The following is a 17,112-nucleotide window of genomic DNA, read 5'->3' as shown; positions in this document are numbered from 1 at the left end:
TTTTCCTTTTTCTCTCAGGTCACTTCTAGCTCTTAGATGAGAAGTCCTGTCCTATCAGTAGAACATGGGCATCATTTCCGACTATGGGATAATCTCTGCTGGTGGCAGAGACTCTGCTGTCCCCTGGTGGCACTGGCAGTCTCAGCATGGTCAAGCACCTTTCAACCTCACACACCAAGTAGGTGGAGCCCAAGAGTGGCTCCTGGATCCTGGCCCCGGTAATCACCACTCTCATTGTGGTGGTCATACTTCCTCCTGGGCTCCAGCTGGGGTCGGAGCAAAGAAGCCTCCTTTCACACACAGCTAGAAAACCAGCTTCCTCTATGAGCAGAAGCATTTTGCCTCCTTAAAGAGTTCTATGAGTAGCTTGGGCCTGTAATCCTAGCCCTCGGGGAGGCTGAGGTAGGAGGATCAGAAGTTGGAGTCCAATAGGCAATTTAGCAAAACTTTGTCTTGGGGCTGGGGATGTAGTTCAGTGGCATAAGCACCTGCCTTGCAAGCGTGTGGTTGTGGGTTTGATCCCTGGTACTGATTAAAAGAAAAAAAATTTTTGTCTCTAAATTAAACGTTTTATTATTACCATTATTGTTATTGTTGGTACTGGGCACTGAACTCTGTTGGCCTTGTGCATGCTAGGCAGATGCTCTATCACTGAGCTACATCTCATTTTAAAAAGGCTGGGGAACCCAAGCACAGTGTCTCGTGTCTGTAATCCCAGCTCTTGGCAGGCTGAGGCAGGAGGATCATTGCAAATTCAAGACCAGCCTCGGCTACAAAATGAGCTCAAGGCTCACTTTGCACGGCGAGATCCTGTCTCAAAAAAAGACAAAAAACAAACAAAAAAGCTGGGGATACAGTTCAGTGATAGACCACTTCTGCGTTCAATAGCCCAAAACCAGAAGAAAGAAACCAAAAGGGGTCTCATGCTAAGCTCTTTTTGAAGGTCTCCTCTCTTACCAGAGCTGGACTGTGGGGATAGGGTCCTGAGCTTCCCAGCCCTGCATCCTTCCCAGGACCTCGACCAACAGCTGGGTGGTCCTTCAGGCTTTCCTGGCAACAGCTGAAGGGTCTCATCCTATGCCTGTGGGGATCCACTCTCTACCTTAGTTACAAGGGAGGGTATCAGAGCACAGGTGCCCTGCACAGGTAACACACACCCTGCACACACTGGGTTCTCCTGTTCCCAGCCAGCGCAAGTTAGGAACATAGAGTGCCTGCCAGGTTTCTCTTCACTAGAGACCCACTTTTGAGTGGTTCTTTTTTTTTTTTTTTTTTTTGTCTTTTTTGGTACCAGGGATCGAACTCACGACTGCCTGCTTGCAAGGCAGGCGTTTATGCCGCTGAGCTAAATCCGCAGCCCCTCGAGTGGTTCTTGAAAGGGACGGTTTCTTGGTTTGGTTCTAGGAATATGACAGTTTATATAAAGCTGTTACCTGACTGTGAAAAGTCTAGACACAGTGAGAGGAACATTTGGATTTGTCTTTTACGCCCAGAAAACTGTAGCAGGAAGAGCCCATTAGTTTTTTCTTCCAAGAATGCAGGGGCACCAGGAAAGCATCTTTGTAGTTTTAACTTATCTTCTTGAACTATGTGGGGGTTGACACAGGTAATGAACTACTAGCTGTCTGTTTACATTTTTTGTTGCTAAAACTTGTTGAGTGCCTACTATGCGTCAGACACTAAAACACCTTTACTTAATCGTCATTAAAACTCTCGGAGATGTATTTTTATGCCGACTTCCAGGTGAGGAACAAGAAGCATAGAGCGGCTGATTTGTCCTGGTCCAAACTTTTAAGTAAAGGTCTGTTGAATCTGAATTCCAGAAGTCTGACGGCAGAACAGAAACACCACATCACCTTCCTAGCTAGTACAAATATGAATCATGGTAAGAACAGGAGGCTCCAGCAGAAGACTGAGGTCCCTGCCCTCAGGGCTGCCCAGTGCGACTACATCCTTTAAGTTACAGCGGAAATTACTCCAGAAGGAGGTCACTCAGCGGCTTCTCACTGTGGACTGGTACACCCAGGGAGGAACCATAAGCACTGTTTGCTCATCTATGGTATAATAAAAAATTACAATAGTGTAATAAGCCTAACGTTTAAAAAAAGTCATCTGTTCGGCCAGTTTTATTTCATTCACAACCCATCCACTCACCTAAGTTTATTATAAACCAACCCAGATACCATGGCCTTTCATTCAGCGCTTTTGCAGTGCTTGGGCCTGAATCCAGGGCTTCCTGCATGTAAGGAAGCACTCTGCCACTGAGCCACGCCCAGCCTGTGGCGGTGACTTTATTTATGGAACTGGGAATCGAATTTAGGATTCTGTGCTTGCCAGGCAGGCGCTGTGCCACTGAGCTACACCCCTGGGCCTGTGGTGAGTTTAAAAGGAAAATTTGAGGGTAAGAAAAATATAGAGTTTAAAATGCAAACATATATACGTTATTTCTTTCCTGTCTTACACCCTGCTCTTTCCACACTACTGAAGGAGCAGCAGGTTCTGATTAATTAAATAACTGTCCTTCAGTCACACTATTGGTAGTTACAATTCGAATCCACTGTTTTTTTTTCTTTTAACATCAACTTTACTGCGTGTAAAATATTACAGTACATTTAAAATTTAGAGTAAAAACCTGCTGTCCTTACTAAACCCGTTTTATATAGTCTACGACCAGGCAGCAACAGGTCGGAAGCCCTCCTGTCTCCCGGACAGTGGCTTTGAAAGCAGCCCAGCCTCGGACTCCTTCCGAAGCGCCAGGTGGGCTGCGGGCACCCACAAGAAGCTCCTGGACTGGCGACGCGCTTGATGCCGCTGCATTCGCGTGGCCCGAGATCAATGCGACCACACAGCTAACACTCTGGTTTGTCCGTTAGGCTTCCCTAAGAGGCGAGGCTGAATCAGGGACATCTTAAGGAGCCCAGGCTGGGGACGCAGTTCAATAAGGACCTCGGGTCAACCCCCAGTTCCGCACCGCGACTCTCGGCAACGCCACAGCCGGCTGGCGGAGGAACTGCGCCCGGAACGGCGACAATTCCGAAACCCTTTCCATCACGACTGGACCAAAGGTGAGCAGCCATCCACCGGATCCCCACAACAGGAGAGCTCGGCGCACGCGCGGGGAGCCGGCGCCGGAAGTCGGTCCGCGGCCGGCGACTTCCGTCTCGCACCGGAAGTGCCTCTCGAGCGCCACCGCCAGCTTTGCAAGCAGAAAGGCGCTCTCGAATTTGAGCGGGCAGTCGTGCACGCGGTAGCGGGATTGTGCTTCCACGCACGTGTGCAAGGCGAGATGTCGCATCCGTCCCCACAAGCCAAGCCCTCCAACCCTAGCAACCCCCGGGTCTTCTTTGACGTGGATGTCGGCGGGGAGCGAGGTGAGCGGAGTCGACGCTCACGGGGGCCGCGGGGCCAGGTCTCGGGCTGGGGTCACGGGCAGGGGTCCTGGGCTCGGGGCCAGACGGGCGCTCGGCGGAGGTCGGCGGCCCACACGGACCCGGCGAGACCTGGGTGAGCGGCACCCAGCACCGCGGCAGTCGGCTGGGGAGAAGTTTCTAGAAATCCCAGCTTCGCGCGCGGGGCGTCCTTTGCTTGCGTCTGCCAGGGCGGGCGCGCCTTCCCGACACGTCGCGCCTGCTGGCGGAAGAGTTCGGGGGCTCCCGCCGTGTTCCTTGCGCGGGCCATGGCTGGGTTTGTGCTCTCTTCTCGCCCCTGATTCGCATTCGTGAGGGCCAACGAGCTCACTGATCAGTTTTGACTTCAGCAATGAACTCTGAGCCGCTGTGCAGTTGCCTAGAATACACAGCAGCCCCAGCTCTCTGCGCATTGGGCTGTGTGTGTGTGTGTGACTGACTTGAGCTCGTTCTCCATAGGTTAGATTTGCAGACCATGCAATGTGTTTAAATGCACGCACGAAACACACACATGCTTTCGGTTCGTTTTGGAGCTAATGCTAGTTTTATTTTCACCTGTCTTAAGAATTGGCTAGAACTTTGTCAGTTTTTGTCTCAGAAGCTGTTTTCACAAAACAGAAAGCCTAGAGATGTACATAAAATTTGGCCAACCTGACCATCCACAGGGTCTTTAATTTTCTCCTGTTGGCCACTTAGTGACTGCTGTACCGTCCTTGTGATGCTGTTCAGGATGAAAACCATTGGTGCTTCATGTTTTTACCTAGTGTTCAGTTGCAGGCCGCTGTAGTTGATTTTGATATTTAGGGTGATGTTTCAGATTTATCTAGACTTTTTTTTTTTTTTTTTTGTCTTCGTTTTTATCGGTACCGGGGACCGAACTCAAGACTGCCTGCTTGCAAGGCAGGTGCTTATGCCGCTGAGCTAAATCCCCAGCCTATCTAGACATATTACATGTAGACTAAAACTGACAGAAGATGACAATAACTTCCAGCAGTTCCACTGCTAGGTTCATATCCTAGGGAGACGCCATTTGTATGTGGAGGGGATCCTTGCACTCCCATGTTTCCTGCAGTGGCCAAGATAATGGAATCAACTCTTCAGCTCCCATAGATGCATGAATAAAGTGCAGTATATACATAGAATAGAATGTAAAAAGCAAATCCTGTTACTTGTGACAATGCAGATGAACTTGGGGACAGTATGTTAAATGAAACAATCCAGAGACAGGAAAACATGTATCGCATCATCTCACTAAGTGGAAACTAAATATGTTGAACTCAGAGTACAATGGTAGATACTGTACCAGGGGTGGAAGGGATGTTGGTGAAAAGACACATTTCAGTTACTTGAAGAGATAAGTTCAAGAAGTCTGTTGTGATTATAGTTGATAACAGTGTATTACATTCTTGAAATTGCCCAAAAAAAGATAAACATAATTTAGTCATTCACCAGTGGTCTCTTACCATAATTATACCAACTATCTTTTTGTCATTTGCTTGTTTGTTTTGTTTTGCATACTGACAAGGTTTCTTTTCTTTTAGTTGGTCGGATTGTTTTAGAGTTGTTTGCGGATATTGTACCCAAAACTGCAGAAAATTTTCGTGCACTATGTACAGGAGAAAAAGGCATTGGACCCACGACTGGGAAACCTCTTCATTTCAAAGGATGTCCTTTCCATCGAAGTATGTGTAAAATTTTTTGAATCTGATTGCCTTCACATTGACAATAAAGTCATATTCTTTAAGAGTTATGGAAGAAAATACAAGGTGAGGGTGAAGTTTCAGAAGTATTGTTGAGCTGGGCGTGGTGGTGCACATGTGTAGTCCAGCATTGTGAGAAGCTGAGGTGGAGGCAGATGGTTGTAAGTCTGAGCCCAGCCTGGTCAATTTATTGACGTAGTGAGTCCTTGTCTCTCTCTCTTTTTTTTTGTCTTTTTCTTTTTTATCAGTACCAGGGATGGAACTCATGACTGCCTGCTTGCAGAGCAGGCGCTTATGCCGCTGAGCTAAATCCCCAGCCCCCTAGTCCTTGTCTCAAAATGAGAAAAATAGCGCATGTGGCACAGGCTAAAGGCCCTGGGTTCAATCTTCAGTACCACCACCACCACTTAAAAAAAAAATTGGAGTACCATTAGATAACAGTGTAATTTCCTAAAGGCTGGTCTCTTTTTTTGGGGGGGGGTACCTGGGATTGAACTCATGATCTCGCACTTGCAAGGCAAGGGCTTGTGCCGCTGAGCTAAATGCCCAGCCCCAAGGCTGGTCTTTAAGAGCTGGAATGAATTAAGAGCTTGTATGATGAGCTGTGGAGAAACAGCATACTCTTCCTTCACTCCAGATAAGATGTGATTGGGAGAGGGAGAAGAAGGCCACAGCTGTGCTTAGCTAGTTTGTCTGAGAAAAAAGTTACATCTGTTCTTGGGCATGATTGCTTGAGAAGGATGCGGATCCAATGATTCAGCATGTTGGTCGTTCATTTAATGATTGCTTTGCGACATAGTCCTACCATTTTGTTTTTAGCATCTAAAGTACCATCTTAAGTACTCAGCAAATGTTTGTTTATGAAGAGACAGATTAAATGTCTATAAATGTCACAAATGAATACTTCTGTATGTGGTGCTGGAGATCAGACCCCGGGTGTCCCTGTGTGGCAGCTGCTGTACATCGAGGTCTGCCCTTGTCTGGTAACTTTTTAAAAAATTTGATGGATTGGGCTGGGAATTTAGCTTGGCGGCACAGTGCCTGCCTGGCAATCGAGAAGTTGTGAGTTCGATCCCTGGTACCAAAAAAAAAAAAAAAATTTGATGTAGTAAGGAAAATCACTGATACTTAAAAGTGACTATTGATTTACTTTTATGTTTGAGATAATATCAAAATATGCTAACAAAATGTTTGCAGAAAATAGCATAGCAGGCTTGAGACCACAGTCCTCTATAAAGGTGTCCTCCAAGGTGGCAGGAGTTTGGGAACTTGGTGCTTGTACCTTTCCTAGGTCACAAGAGTGACTTACAGCGTCTAGACTATTTGTCCAACCTTGTAATTTGTGCTGGACAGCTGCTTTCCTTTCCAGAGTCTGAAATTTTAGGACATGCTGACAGAAAATACTTGTGTGATAAGGGTTCAATAAATAACTATTCCCTAGGTGCCGGCTCTCTGGTGCCGGTTCTCTGATTGGCTTCCTGAGCATCATCTACATCACTGAATTTTCGTGAGAGAGAGAAAGCCCAGGGTGTCTGCACAGTGATTCCCCTGTGGACTGCCTGCCTGGTGTTTTCCCCCTTTCTGGCCACATATCCCTATTTTGCTTTTGTTTTTATCTTTTGGAGACAAAGACTCGCTATGCATTTCAGGCTAGCTTTGAGCTCACTTTGTGGTCCAGCCTGGGCTCAAACTTGCAACAATTCTCCCGCCTAAGCCTCCCAAGTGCTGGGATTATAGTTGTGCACCTCCATGCCTGGCTAGCATACCCTTATTATTGTAATAAACCAATTGCAGAGTCTGGAGTGCCAGGGAGTTCTGATTTTTGTAATGTTTAATATAAAGCAATAGCATTTGCTGAAATATTTCCATTAGAATTTTTAAAATCTGGGAACAGTTGATCTGTTCAGTGGACACTATTGAGTGTCTCTGTACTTTGTTATAAGGAATAAAAAATTTGTCCAGTCCATTGTTACATTGTGTTTGTTAGAAGAGGCAGGTCAGTTTATAAATGGAGGTAGTGTCAGGATCACTGCACGAGGAAAGCTAGGTGGTTCATTTTTCAATCTCAATGAGTTGTATCTGAAACACCATTTAAACTAATTCCTTGAGTGTGGCTGACAGACCAGGCAGTAACAGGTAGGTTATTAGTGGTGTATGCCTGTAATCACAGTACTTGGGAGGCTGAAGCAAGAGAATTGTTACAAGTTCAAGGCCAGCCTGAGCTCTACACAGTGAATTCAAGGCCAACCCAAACTGCATAGTGAAATCATGTCTCAAAAAGAAAAAAACAAACCTACAAAAAAGGAGGTTGGTCTTAGATAATGGAAAAGCTCTGGGAGTAAGAGCTGTGGGGGCAGTGGGAAGATAGCAGAGGGCCCTAGCTGAAGTCCTGCTTTGTGGAAGTTGACCTTACTGACACATTCATAGATAACATTGCCAAAAGAAAAAATTGCCAAAGCCACCCATGCCTTAGTCACTAATGGCCATTTTCTTTTTTTGCAGTTATTAAGAAATTTATGATTCAGGGTGGAGACTTCTCAAATCAGAATGGAACAGGTGGAGAAAGTATTTATGGTGAAAAATTTGAAGATGAAAATTTTCATTATAAGGTAAAGAAAATGCATGCTTTTGTTAATGTAAAGCTTACACACTTGAAATGTGTTTATGGGATAAGACACTATATCTCAAGTATGCTTAAATCCTTTCCTTAAAAGGAAGCAATATTTGGGAATATATTCATATATATATATTTTGTGTGTGTGTGTGTGTGTGTGTGTGTGTGTGTTTTGCTAGGGCTTGAGCCCCGGGCCTCATGCATGCCAGACCACTTCACCCTATATGTGCCTTCAGTGTAGGATGTTTTCATCTAGTAATGATTTTTATTTGACAGAAATACCATAGTTAATTCACTGCGCTCAAATTTTTACATGCTTCAGTTAAGCTAATGAATTTCCTTATAAGTATAGCTCTCCCATTTGGCAAAATTGATTCTAGAAGAAATCTTTTCATTATTGTAAAGGCAGCACCTTGTGCGTCTTTGTCATTGAGTTTGACGAACAACAAAACATAGCTGATACCCAGGGTGGCGGGATTTTCAGACTGGCGGATATGGTTAATGTCCTGGCTGCTAAGGAGTCGGTGGTTCCTGTGTCCCATTAGCATCATTTCCTAAGGTCTAAGCAGAGTGCATGGCATTCTTCAAGGTTTGGGAGTGGACACATAAGTACAGAGAGAAAGTGCTGTCTTCGAGATGAGGAATGGAGAGAGTAATCGACAGTAATCTGAAAAAATGTGATTGGGTTTTTTCCCCAATTTTTGGAGGGGGAGAAGGGTTGAATCTGAAATGTGAAATCTGTTGAGTGCTGGTCCTCAAAAGTTCCAGACTTTGCAGCCTATAAAACTAGAGTTTCAGATTAGGGCCACCCTTTCTGTGTATGCTGTGCTGTAGGAGGAAGATGTTTCTGTGGTCCACACCTGGGGACAGAGGCCAGGGGGACTGGGCTTTGCAAGGTAGCTATAACTGGTGAGGTAGGAACTTGTAGGAACTTAAGTACTGGCTGGGAATTGGAGAGGTGAAGTGGGTTAGGAGAGAGAGAGGTGATAGGAAGCTGAGAAAAGTTGATAGGCATTTGCTGTTTGGTGACAGCACCATGGAAGGCTGCTAGAAGAATGACAGCTAAGATTACGTGATGACCAGCCTGGCGGGCAGACAGGCTCTGGTAGTGCAGGACCTCAGTGGCCCTGACAGCCCAGTTTCACTTAGCCTGGAAGAGGAAGCCGCGTTTTAGGGGAGAAGGCAACGGTGTGCGCGTACACCAGCAGAAGAGCAAGCTGAGCCGGTGAGCAGCAAGCATAAGAGACGGGTTGGTGGAGCCTGTAGCCAGGGTGACGCCAAAGCAGATTCCGTATTTCAGCGCTGGTGTAGCTGTTTTTTCAGCACATGCTGAAAGAGCTGATTGGACTGGACGAAAGCCATAAGATTTGGCCCATTCGTGACTAGGGAAGGACCTCACTGCGTGACTTGTCTCCATTCACCATCCTGCTACTGTTAGTGGTTTATTGATGTGGAAAGGAAGAATCATCAAGGCCTATTTTTGAACATAGTAAGATTGAAAAGGTTTCCATCATTAAAAGGGCAAGGATTTCCTTAATGCAGTTGCTTCATCTGAAAGGGGAAGAACTGACATATAAGCATCTTTTCAAAATGGCCAGTTTAGAAATCAAACCCCTTGCTACTACTTTTCTGTCCTCTGACTTAATTTTTTCTTTTTTTGTCTTTTTCTTTTTTATCGATACTAGGGATGGAACTCACGACTGCCTGTTTGCAAGGCAGGCGCTTATGCCACAGAGCTAAATCCCCAGCCCCCTCTGACTTAATTTTTATGCCTGTCTTAAAGTTTAAGAAGTGATTAAGTACTCTACTTCGTTTATTAAAGGTTGTAATTTAGCTGGGAATGATGGTGCGCATCTGTAATCCCAGCATGCAGGAAGCTGAGGCAGGAAGATTGCTGCAAGTTTGAAGCCAGTCTGGGCTTCATAGTGAGTTCAAGACCAGCCTGGACTATGTAGCAAGATCCAGTGTCAAAAAAACAAAAGTTACAATTCATATAAAATCAAAGTAAATGGTAACTACAGATTTCATTTTTTTTTTTGGTCTTTTTCCTTTTTATCGGTACGGGGGATCGAACTCATGACTGCCTGCTTGCAAGGCAGGCGCTTATGCTGCTTAGCTAAATCCCCAGCCCCAACATATAGATTTCAAAGTATAGTAAAGAGTAAAGTTTGATCCAAATGGTAATGTAGGCCATCCTAGTTTATGTGAATGGTCAGTGAAAGAAAAGTTCGGAATGTACCTCCTACCTTGGTTTCAAAGGCTTATTATTTCTACAGCACGATCGCGAGGGTTTATTGAGCATGGCAAATGCTGGCCCCAATACCAATGGCTCTCAGTTCTTCATCACGACAGTTCCAACCCCTCATCTGGATGGCAAACATGTGGTATTTGGACAAGTGATTAAAGGGATAGGTGTGGCCAGGCTGCTGGAAAATGTGGAAGTGAATGGTGAAAAACCTGCCAAAGTAAGTAAAAGCAAATTTTCTTATTTTCTTAGTCACTGTCTTAAAGAGCTGCATGTTTGAAGGGTCGGATGGTTATTGGGGAAAGCTGGAGAATTTAGGGTGAAGTGTCTCTCCGAGCTCTCTTGCCACTTTTGGAAACCACCCTAAAGGGGGAGAGGTTTATCCACGGCTGCAGACTTTCAGTAGTCAGCTGGCAGGGGCGTGGGGAACAGTCCAGGTGGCGGGGCGTGGGGAACAGTCCAGGTGGCAGAGCCTGGGGAAGTTCGGGTGGAAGAGCACGGCACCTGCGCAGCCTGCAGAATCAGGGAAGCAGCCCTAGAGGGAGGAGCAGGCCTTTCAGCAGAGCTCAGCGCTGGGCTGATCCCCTCATGGCAGCGGATGCCCTAATCGTGGGGTCACTCCTGAAGCCTGGCAGCTGGCAGCAGATCTTCAGTAACTATATGGTTTTTTTTTCCATTTTTTTCAATACAGGGTCTTGTGGTGATCCATCTGCCGCAGGACCCTATGCTCCCGAACCCCCGTGCTGGGTTTATGGGTGTGCAGCACCACATATGGATGAAGTATGCCTTTAAGAAGACTAGTGTGGGGGCTGGGGATTTAGCTCAGCGGCATAAGCGCCTGCCTTGCAAGCAGGCCGTCGTGAGTTCGATCCCTGGTACCGATAAAAACGAAAAAGAAAAAAAAAAAAAAAAGAAGATTAGTGTGGTTTTAGGGCTGGGGATTTAGCTCAGCAGCTCAAGCACTTGGCCTGCTAAGTGCAAGGTTGTGAGTTCCATCCCTGGTACCCCCCACCACCAAAGATTAGATTAGCTGGTTTTAAAGATTTTATAGTAATGTGAACTTCAGTGTTCACGACGTTTGCTAGATTGCTTGCATTTTCCCACACCTAGGAGACTCAGTTGTGGAGCACTGTCTGCTGGAATCAGGACAGCCGAGCCTGTTTCCCATTCACACTTCAGTTTAACTGGAGCTTTGGTCCTGTCACTGACCTCCTCTGGGCCTCTTTCCTTCTATGTAAATTTCTACAGGGCTTAAGTGTGGTTATTCCCAAGGGTTCTTGGGTTCTAAGTGACTGTGAATCACAGTGACTAAAGCACCACCCACCCAATGTTGTGTGTCCGAATTGGAAACCCATCTTCATAGGGTGTAAACTGGGACTTTGTTTATGAAGGGAATAGTAGTAAATTAAAAGCTTGCACTTCATCTAAAGACAGTCAAATGTCTTTGAGCTCCTGAGTAGCAAGAGAGTATTTATGTAAATAGTGACGTCCCTACATTAGTCAGATGTGTACAGAGGGGTTATAGTTGTAGCAGATAGTTGAGCTCCAAACCTGAACATGACTTGGGTAGGACTGTACAAGAATTTCAGCTGGATAGCTTTTAAACTCAGTTTTTGAATCTCTTGTTAATACAGCAGCACCTTCTACAATTTTGTTTTGTTTTACAGTTGTGCGTTATTGCAGAATGTGGAGAACTGAAGGAAGGTGACGACTGGGGGATATTCCCGAAAGATGGCTCTGGCGACTGTCACCCAGATTTCCCTGAAGACTCAGATGTAGATTTCAAAGATGTGAGTACCAGCAGACCGGTCAGACCTGCAGGAAGAGACCGTCTGAGCTGAGAGCCTGTGCTCTGCTCTTGGCTGTCGGAAAGGGAGAATCCAGCATTGTCGGATTAGTCACCAACATCCAGTTTCCTTGTGTTCTTCTGTGCAGGTAGATAAAATTTTATTAATAACAGAAGACTTAAAAAACCTTGGAAATACTTTTTTCAAGTCTCAGAACTGGGAGATGGCCATTAAAAAGTACAGAAAGGTTTTAAGGTAATAAAGCATTTTTAAAAAATATTTTGTGTGTGGTGCTGGGGATTAAACCCAATGCCTCTTGTGTGCTAGGCAGAGTCTACCACTGAGCCACACCTCTGCCCCAGGGACGAAAGCCTTTGAAAATAAAATTACTTTTAAAGAACTTGTAAGTTGAATTATAGAATGAATTCAGAATTGCTCACTATTTTTTATAAGTTACCTAGAGAATAGATAGGTACGTTTCTTTTGCTGTCCTAGCTCATTGTGTTTTCAAAATACAGGGAAGTTTAAAGAATAGAACGTATCACTCAAATGTGTTTACTTACGTTCACCAGTATAAAACTTGCTATTCTTGTAAAACTTTTTGAAAGGAATTGTCCCATGTATTTCCAAAGTAAATACAAGGATATTCTATATAACCTCAGTACCATTAACACCCCACACAGGTACAGCCATATCTGATATGTGGTCTGTTTTCAAACTTCCCAGTTGTTTCAGTGTATTAAGTCCTGGTGAACACCAAGGATGTGTGCTGTGTTTGATTACATTGATCGCTGAAGAAGTGTTTTTCTAATTTACATTCTACGGTTATTAGCTAGCATTTGTCTGTCCATAAGAGTTCTTCATTTTGAGTTTTGAAGATAGTTGCTGCCAGCACCTGATCAGATTTGGGAATTGTGCTTTCCTTGGCCTTTTGCGCACTGCAGGGAAGTGACCTGGACTGAAGGGAAGAACCTTCTTTAGGAAGACGTGGTGCGGCTCCGTGGTAGAGTGGCTGCTCTGTGCGCTTGAGGCCCAGACTTCAACAGCAGGGAAGCACATAACGGGCTGTGGCCCCCAGTGTCGGGTAGCACTTGACCCGCTTTCTGTCTTAGAAGAGACGTGTGCTCCTGACTCTGCGGGCAGAGCGCAGGCTGGTCTGTGCACGGTGCCCCTTACTTACAGACAGTCTCTTCCCCAGGTATGTGGACAGCTCCAAGGCTATTCTTCCGGAAGCTGCCGCGCCCCGGCTGCAGCCTGTGGCCTTGAGCTGCGTGCTCAACATCGGTGCCTGTAAACTGAAGCTGTCGGACTGGCAGGGCGCCGTGGACAGCTGTCTGGAGGTGAGTCTTCTGGTGTCGGGCTTTGTGAACCTGTGGGATCTTGACTTGTTCATACACCTGGATATTCCTCACCATGCAGGCTGATCAGACTCGATAAAACATGTTTTCAGTCACCTCGTCCCCAACTATTTTGGACCTTCAATTCTTCTTGGTCCATTCATTGTGTTTTTAATGCTGTGTGGCTTGGTAACTGAGAGGAACATGTGTGCCAACATCAGCACACTGATCCGGTGGAGAGCACCGATGCACACCTGGCATCGGACACGAGCTGTGGCTGCGGGCTGTGGGCATTAGCCCCGGGGCCTACCCCCAGCCTTGGCGTGGTTTGGAATCTTGGGTAAATTCCTAGCATAGAGTCCTGATTTCCTCAGAAAAAGGCAATTATCTGTGTGGGGCGCAGTTACACAACATCCTGTAGTGTATTCGAGTTTAGCCCTGCACCCAGCCCATTGGCTGTGCTGACAGGAGACTGGTTCCTTTTAAGTCGAAAGGTTGGTGCTGTCATGCCCAGACCGGCCCAGGAGGGAGAGTTTCTGCCCAGGGCGTGGAGCTGTCTGGAGAGGGTGCCGCTGGAGCACATGGAAAGGAGGCTGTCCAGGGCTGCCAACTGGCTCCCAGACAGCATTGCTTCCTCAGACCAGTTACAAGTCCTCTTACTGTGTTGCTGGTTATAATTCCAGGGACAAGGCCATGGCTCAGTGGCACTGCCCCTGCCCGCTAACTGTGAAGTCCTGAGTTTGATTTCTGGTACTTCCCCAATCCAAACCAAGTGTTGCATGTGCTTTGTGTATTGTGTATATAGGTTAGCTGTGCTCAGAACAAGTAGAACTGACATGAGATTCTGGGCAGGGGCTGGAGTTCAAGCTCAAGGATAGAGTACTTGCCTCGTGTGCACAAGGCCCTGGGCTTGATCCCCAGCCCTGAAAGTAGAATAAAGGAGAAGAAAACATGGGGCTGGGTATTTAGCTCAGTGGCATAAGCACCTGCCTTACAAGCAGGCGGTCGTGAGTTCGATCCCTGGTACCAGAAAAAAAGAAAACACGCAGTCTTGCTGGGCAGGCCCATGGCCTCATGTTTACCAAGTGAGCCTCTGTCAGTGAGTTCAGCTCCAGCCCCAAGGTGTGTTTAGGAGAGGATGACAGCGTCAGAGGAGCTACCAAAAGGCAAGGTTAGCTTTGCTGTGGATCCTTTCCCTTTGCAATAGAAACCTTGAATATGGACTTTAAAGAGATGTTGCATAAGCCACGTACAGTGTTTTTAAAATGCTTGTTTGGGCTGGGGATATGTATAGCTCAGCAGTGATAGCGCCTCTTGACAAGTACAAGGTCTTTAGATCAATTCCTGGTACCAAGAAAGAAGAAAAAAGTTAAAATGTTTGTTTTGAGGAGAAAAAAGTTATTTCGGTCTGAAAGGATTAGAAGTATATATAATTCACTCTGCTCATAGCCATAGGCTCCATTTTCAGATCCATCCAGCCTTTAAGATGTCTTTTATAGAGCGCACGTCCCTCTTGTCCTTGTTCACTAAACAGTATGGCTGTAACTGAACAGTTACTGGCACAATATTGTGTTGTGTTAGGTTTTATGAGGAATCTGGAAATGATGCAGGGTGTACAAGATGGTGTGTGTAGGTTTCATGTAAATATTGTGCCATTTGATGTAAAGACCCGGACATCTCCAGTGTGGTGTGAGGGCGGCTAGGTTGCTCACAGAACCTACCCAGATACGAGGGGAGCATTTCATAAACCACTAGGTGAAGCCTAGGAGAAGAGTGCCCAGGAGCCCTGGCCCAAAGCACTTCTCTGCCCTCACACTGGCCATAGTAGGCAGGGCAGAGCCGCTGCTGGGCTCCAGCGCCTCGGTCATCAGCAGGGAGGCTTGGAGTTGACAGACAGAAGAGTGATTATCATCCTGTTTACATAAGTGTTAATACTAATTTCACAACTTTTGTAGGCTCTTGAGATGGACCCATCAAATACCAAAGCACTGTATCGCAAAGCTCAAGGATGGCAAGGACTGAAAGAATATGATCAAGCATTGGTAAATTTTGTTCTGAATGTTTTAAAATGAGGATTTTTACAAACCATGTCTTAATTTTCTTAAAAAAATTTCTCCCCCTAATTCAAGGCTGATCTTAAGAAAGCTCAAGAGATAGCACCAGAAGATAAAGGTAAGTTAGCAGTTTCTATATAAATGTTTATTATACCATATAAACATTTACCCTCATACACTACTGTATAGTTAACTTTGCCCTATATTTATTTGCCTAGCAGATACTGTAGCATGTGTTACTGGCCAGAGGCCTGGAGCATAAAGCAGAGAACAGAATAGGCAGGGCGCAGGGCGCACACCGATCCCTCTCCGCAGCAGGGTAGTTTGCACTCACTGGAGTGTCGTGGTCTGCCATGTCATTTGGGACTCGGTTTCTATCACAGTAGAATTAGCTGAAAGTTCAGCACTAAGAGATGAAGTATTGATTACAGACTTAACTTCTGGACTGTTCCTGTCAGAAGTCACTTCCCATTGCTGAGACGCACTACCCAATACCCACAGCTCACTTTAGTTAGGCTCATGGCTCATGGGGGTGCAGTCTGTGGTCAGCAGCCTCCATGGCGGAAACACATGTTGAAAGGGTGCAGAGATCACAGCAGGGAAGAGATCTGGAGCACACCCAGTGAGCGACCTTGCAGGTACCTGAGGCCACAACACCAGGAGTATGCTCTAGTAACAAACTAATCTTAATGCAGTGCATTGGAATGCCCGGATCAGCAATCACAAATCCATATACTGAACATAGCTGTAACCTCTAGTATTCTAGCAATGGACATGTTAGAGAAGCTGTGATAAACCAGCTGTTTAAAATATAAGCCAAATAGGAAGTGAAATACCTTTGGAAATCCCAGCTGTGCAGAAAGCTGAAGCAAAATCTCAAATCTGAGGCCAGCCTGAGCAACTGAGACCCTGCTGAAAGTGCAGAACACTGGGTGTGTACCCCTGTGGTAGGGCACTGGTCTAGCGTACGTAAGGCCCTGGGTGTGAGCCCTAGTAGCACTAGGAGGAAAGTAAATTTTGTTCTGAGCCCATCAGGTGGAGAGAGAAATAGCAAATCTTTTGTGATTGAGTTCTGCAGTCTTCTTAAATTACACCCCAAGGATTTTGTGGTTGTTTAGAATTTCCTGTCAGTGGGGTCTCAGTTTGCAAAGCGGATTTGTCAAGGTGGAAGAGGGCGCGAGCTGTCTAACGCTACTTGCAGAAAGAACTCATTGCACTTTTCCCCCTGCAGCTATCCAGGCAGAACTGCTGAAAGTCAAACAGAAGATTAAGGCACAGAAGGATAAAGAGAAAGCAGTCTATGCAAAAATGTTCGCCTAATGTTCGTATTCACTTCTGCCCTTGGGTTGTGCATAGCTTGTTCGAGGGAGTAAGACAGGCAGTTAGGCCTCTATGTTTCCTTTGACACTTCAGTTCCTAATGGTTTACAGTTTAGAAATACTGAGATTCCCTCTGAATAAAAGTGTTACAAAACGCTAGTGAAGTTACCTTTTATCATTGTTTTCTGCACTGTTACCTTGGAGAATGATATCCAGGCTGATTTTAAATTCCTAAGCCGTAACTTGTTGAATTAACAGATGTCAGTTTGAGTTTGTGTATTTATAGTTTCTCCTAATCCCTGACATATGTGTGGTAGTTTGTGCTGGTGTTTTCTGTGTGTGGGAATTAGGTATAAAGCACCTGTTTAGGGGCAGGCACACTTGCCACAGGAGGCCAGATCATAACCTGTTCAGGGTCTAAGTTCTGTGGGTGTAACACAAGTGTAATGACTTAGTCATAGACAATGTGTAAGCAATCCATGTGGCTGTGTTTCAATAAAACTTTTATTTGTAACAAGCAGTGAGCTGCATGCCAACTCCTGGTCTGCGGGAGCTTTATTTTTATGCTTGATTTAAACTTGGCAAGTTGGAGGTAAAGGCCAGTAGTGCATTTTGCTTTGGTGATTGTTTGAAGAACTGAAAAGGTAGA

The 17,112-nt window shown here is 45.7% G+C and overlaps 1 protein-coding gene across 1 annotated transcript; it reads left to right on the top strand.

Annotated features, from left to right (window-relative positions):
* Positions 1-3,169: 3,169 nt before the first annotated feature.
* Ppid (peptidylprolyl isomerase D) lies at positions 3,170-16,999 on the top strand. Its single transcript, XM_003476991.5, has 10 exons — positions 3,170-3,371; positions 4,949-5,089; positions 7,610-7,716; positions 9,998-10,186; positions 11,634-11,756; positions 11,902-12,008; positions 12,952-13,093; positions 15,046-15,132; positions 15,220-15,262; positions 16,376-16,999. The coding sequence occupies exons 1-10, from the start codon at positions 3,287-3,289 to the stop codon at positions 16,462-16,464; spliced, it is 1,113 nt and encodes a 370-aa protein (XP_003477039.1). The 5' UTR covers positions 3,170-3,286; the 3' UTR covers positions 16,465-16,999.
* The last annotated feature ends 113 nt before the right edge of the window (positions 17,000-17,112 follow it).

The sequence above is a fragment of the Cavia porcellus genome, unplaced genomic scaffold (genome assembly GCF_034190915.1).
Source record: "Cavia porcellus strain 051 isolate PalLab524CR breed Dunkin Hartley unplaced genomic scaffold, mCavPor4.1 scaffold_14, whole genome shotgun sequence".
In the NCBI taxonomy this organism is placed as follows: Eukaryota; Metazoa; Chordata; class Mammalia; order Rodentia; family Caviidae; genus Cavia; species Cavia porcellus.
This window is presented reverse-complemented; position numbering and strand designations above follow the sequence as displayed.

Coding starts and splice junctions, on each gene's coding strand:
- Ppid (XM_003476991.5), top strand. CDS start 3,287: ATGTCGCATCCGTCCCCACAAGCCAAGCCCTCCAACCCTAGCAACCCC. Junction 7,717..9,997: donor ATGAAAATTTTCATTATAAG/GTAAAGAAAATG, acceptor TTATTTCTACAG/CACGATCGCGAGGGTTTATT. Junction 10,187..11,633: donor ATGGTGAAAAACCTGCCAAA/GTAAGTAAAAGC, acceptor TTTGTTTTACAG/TTGTGCGTTATTGCAGAATG.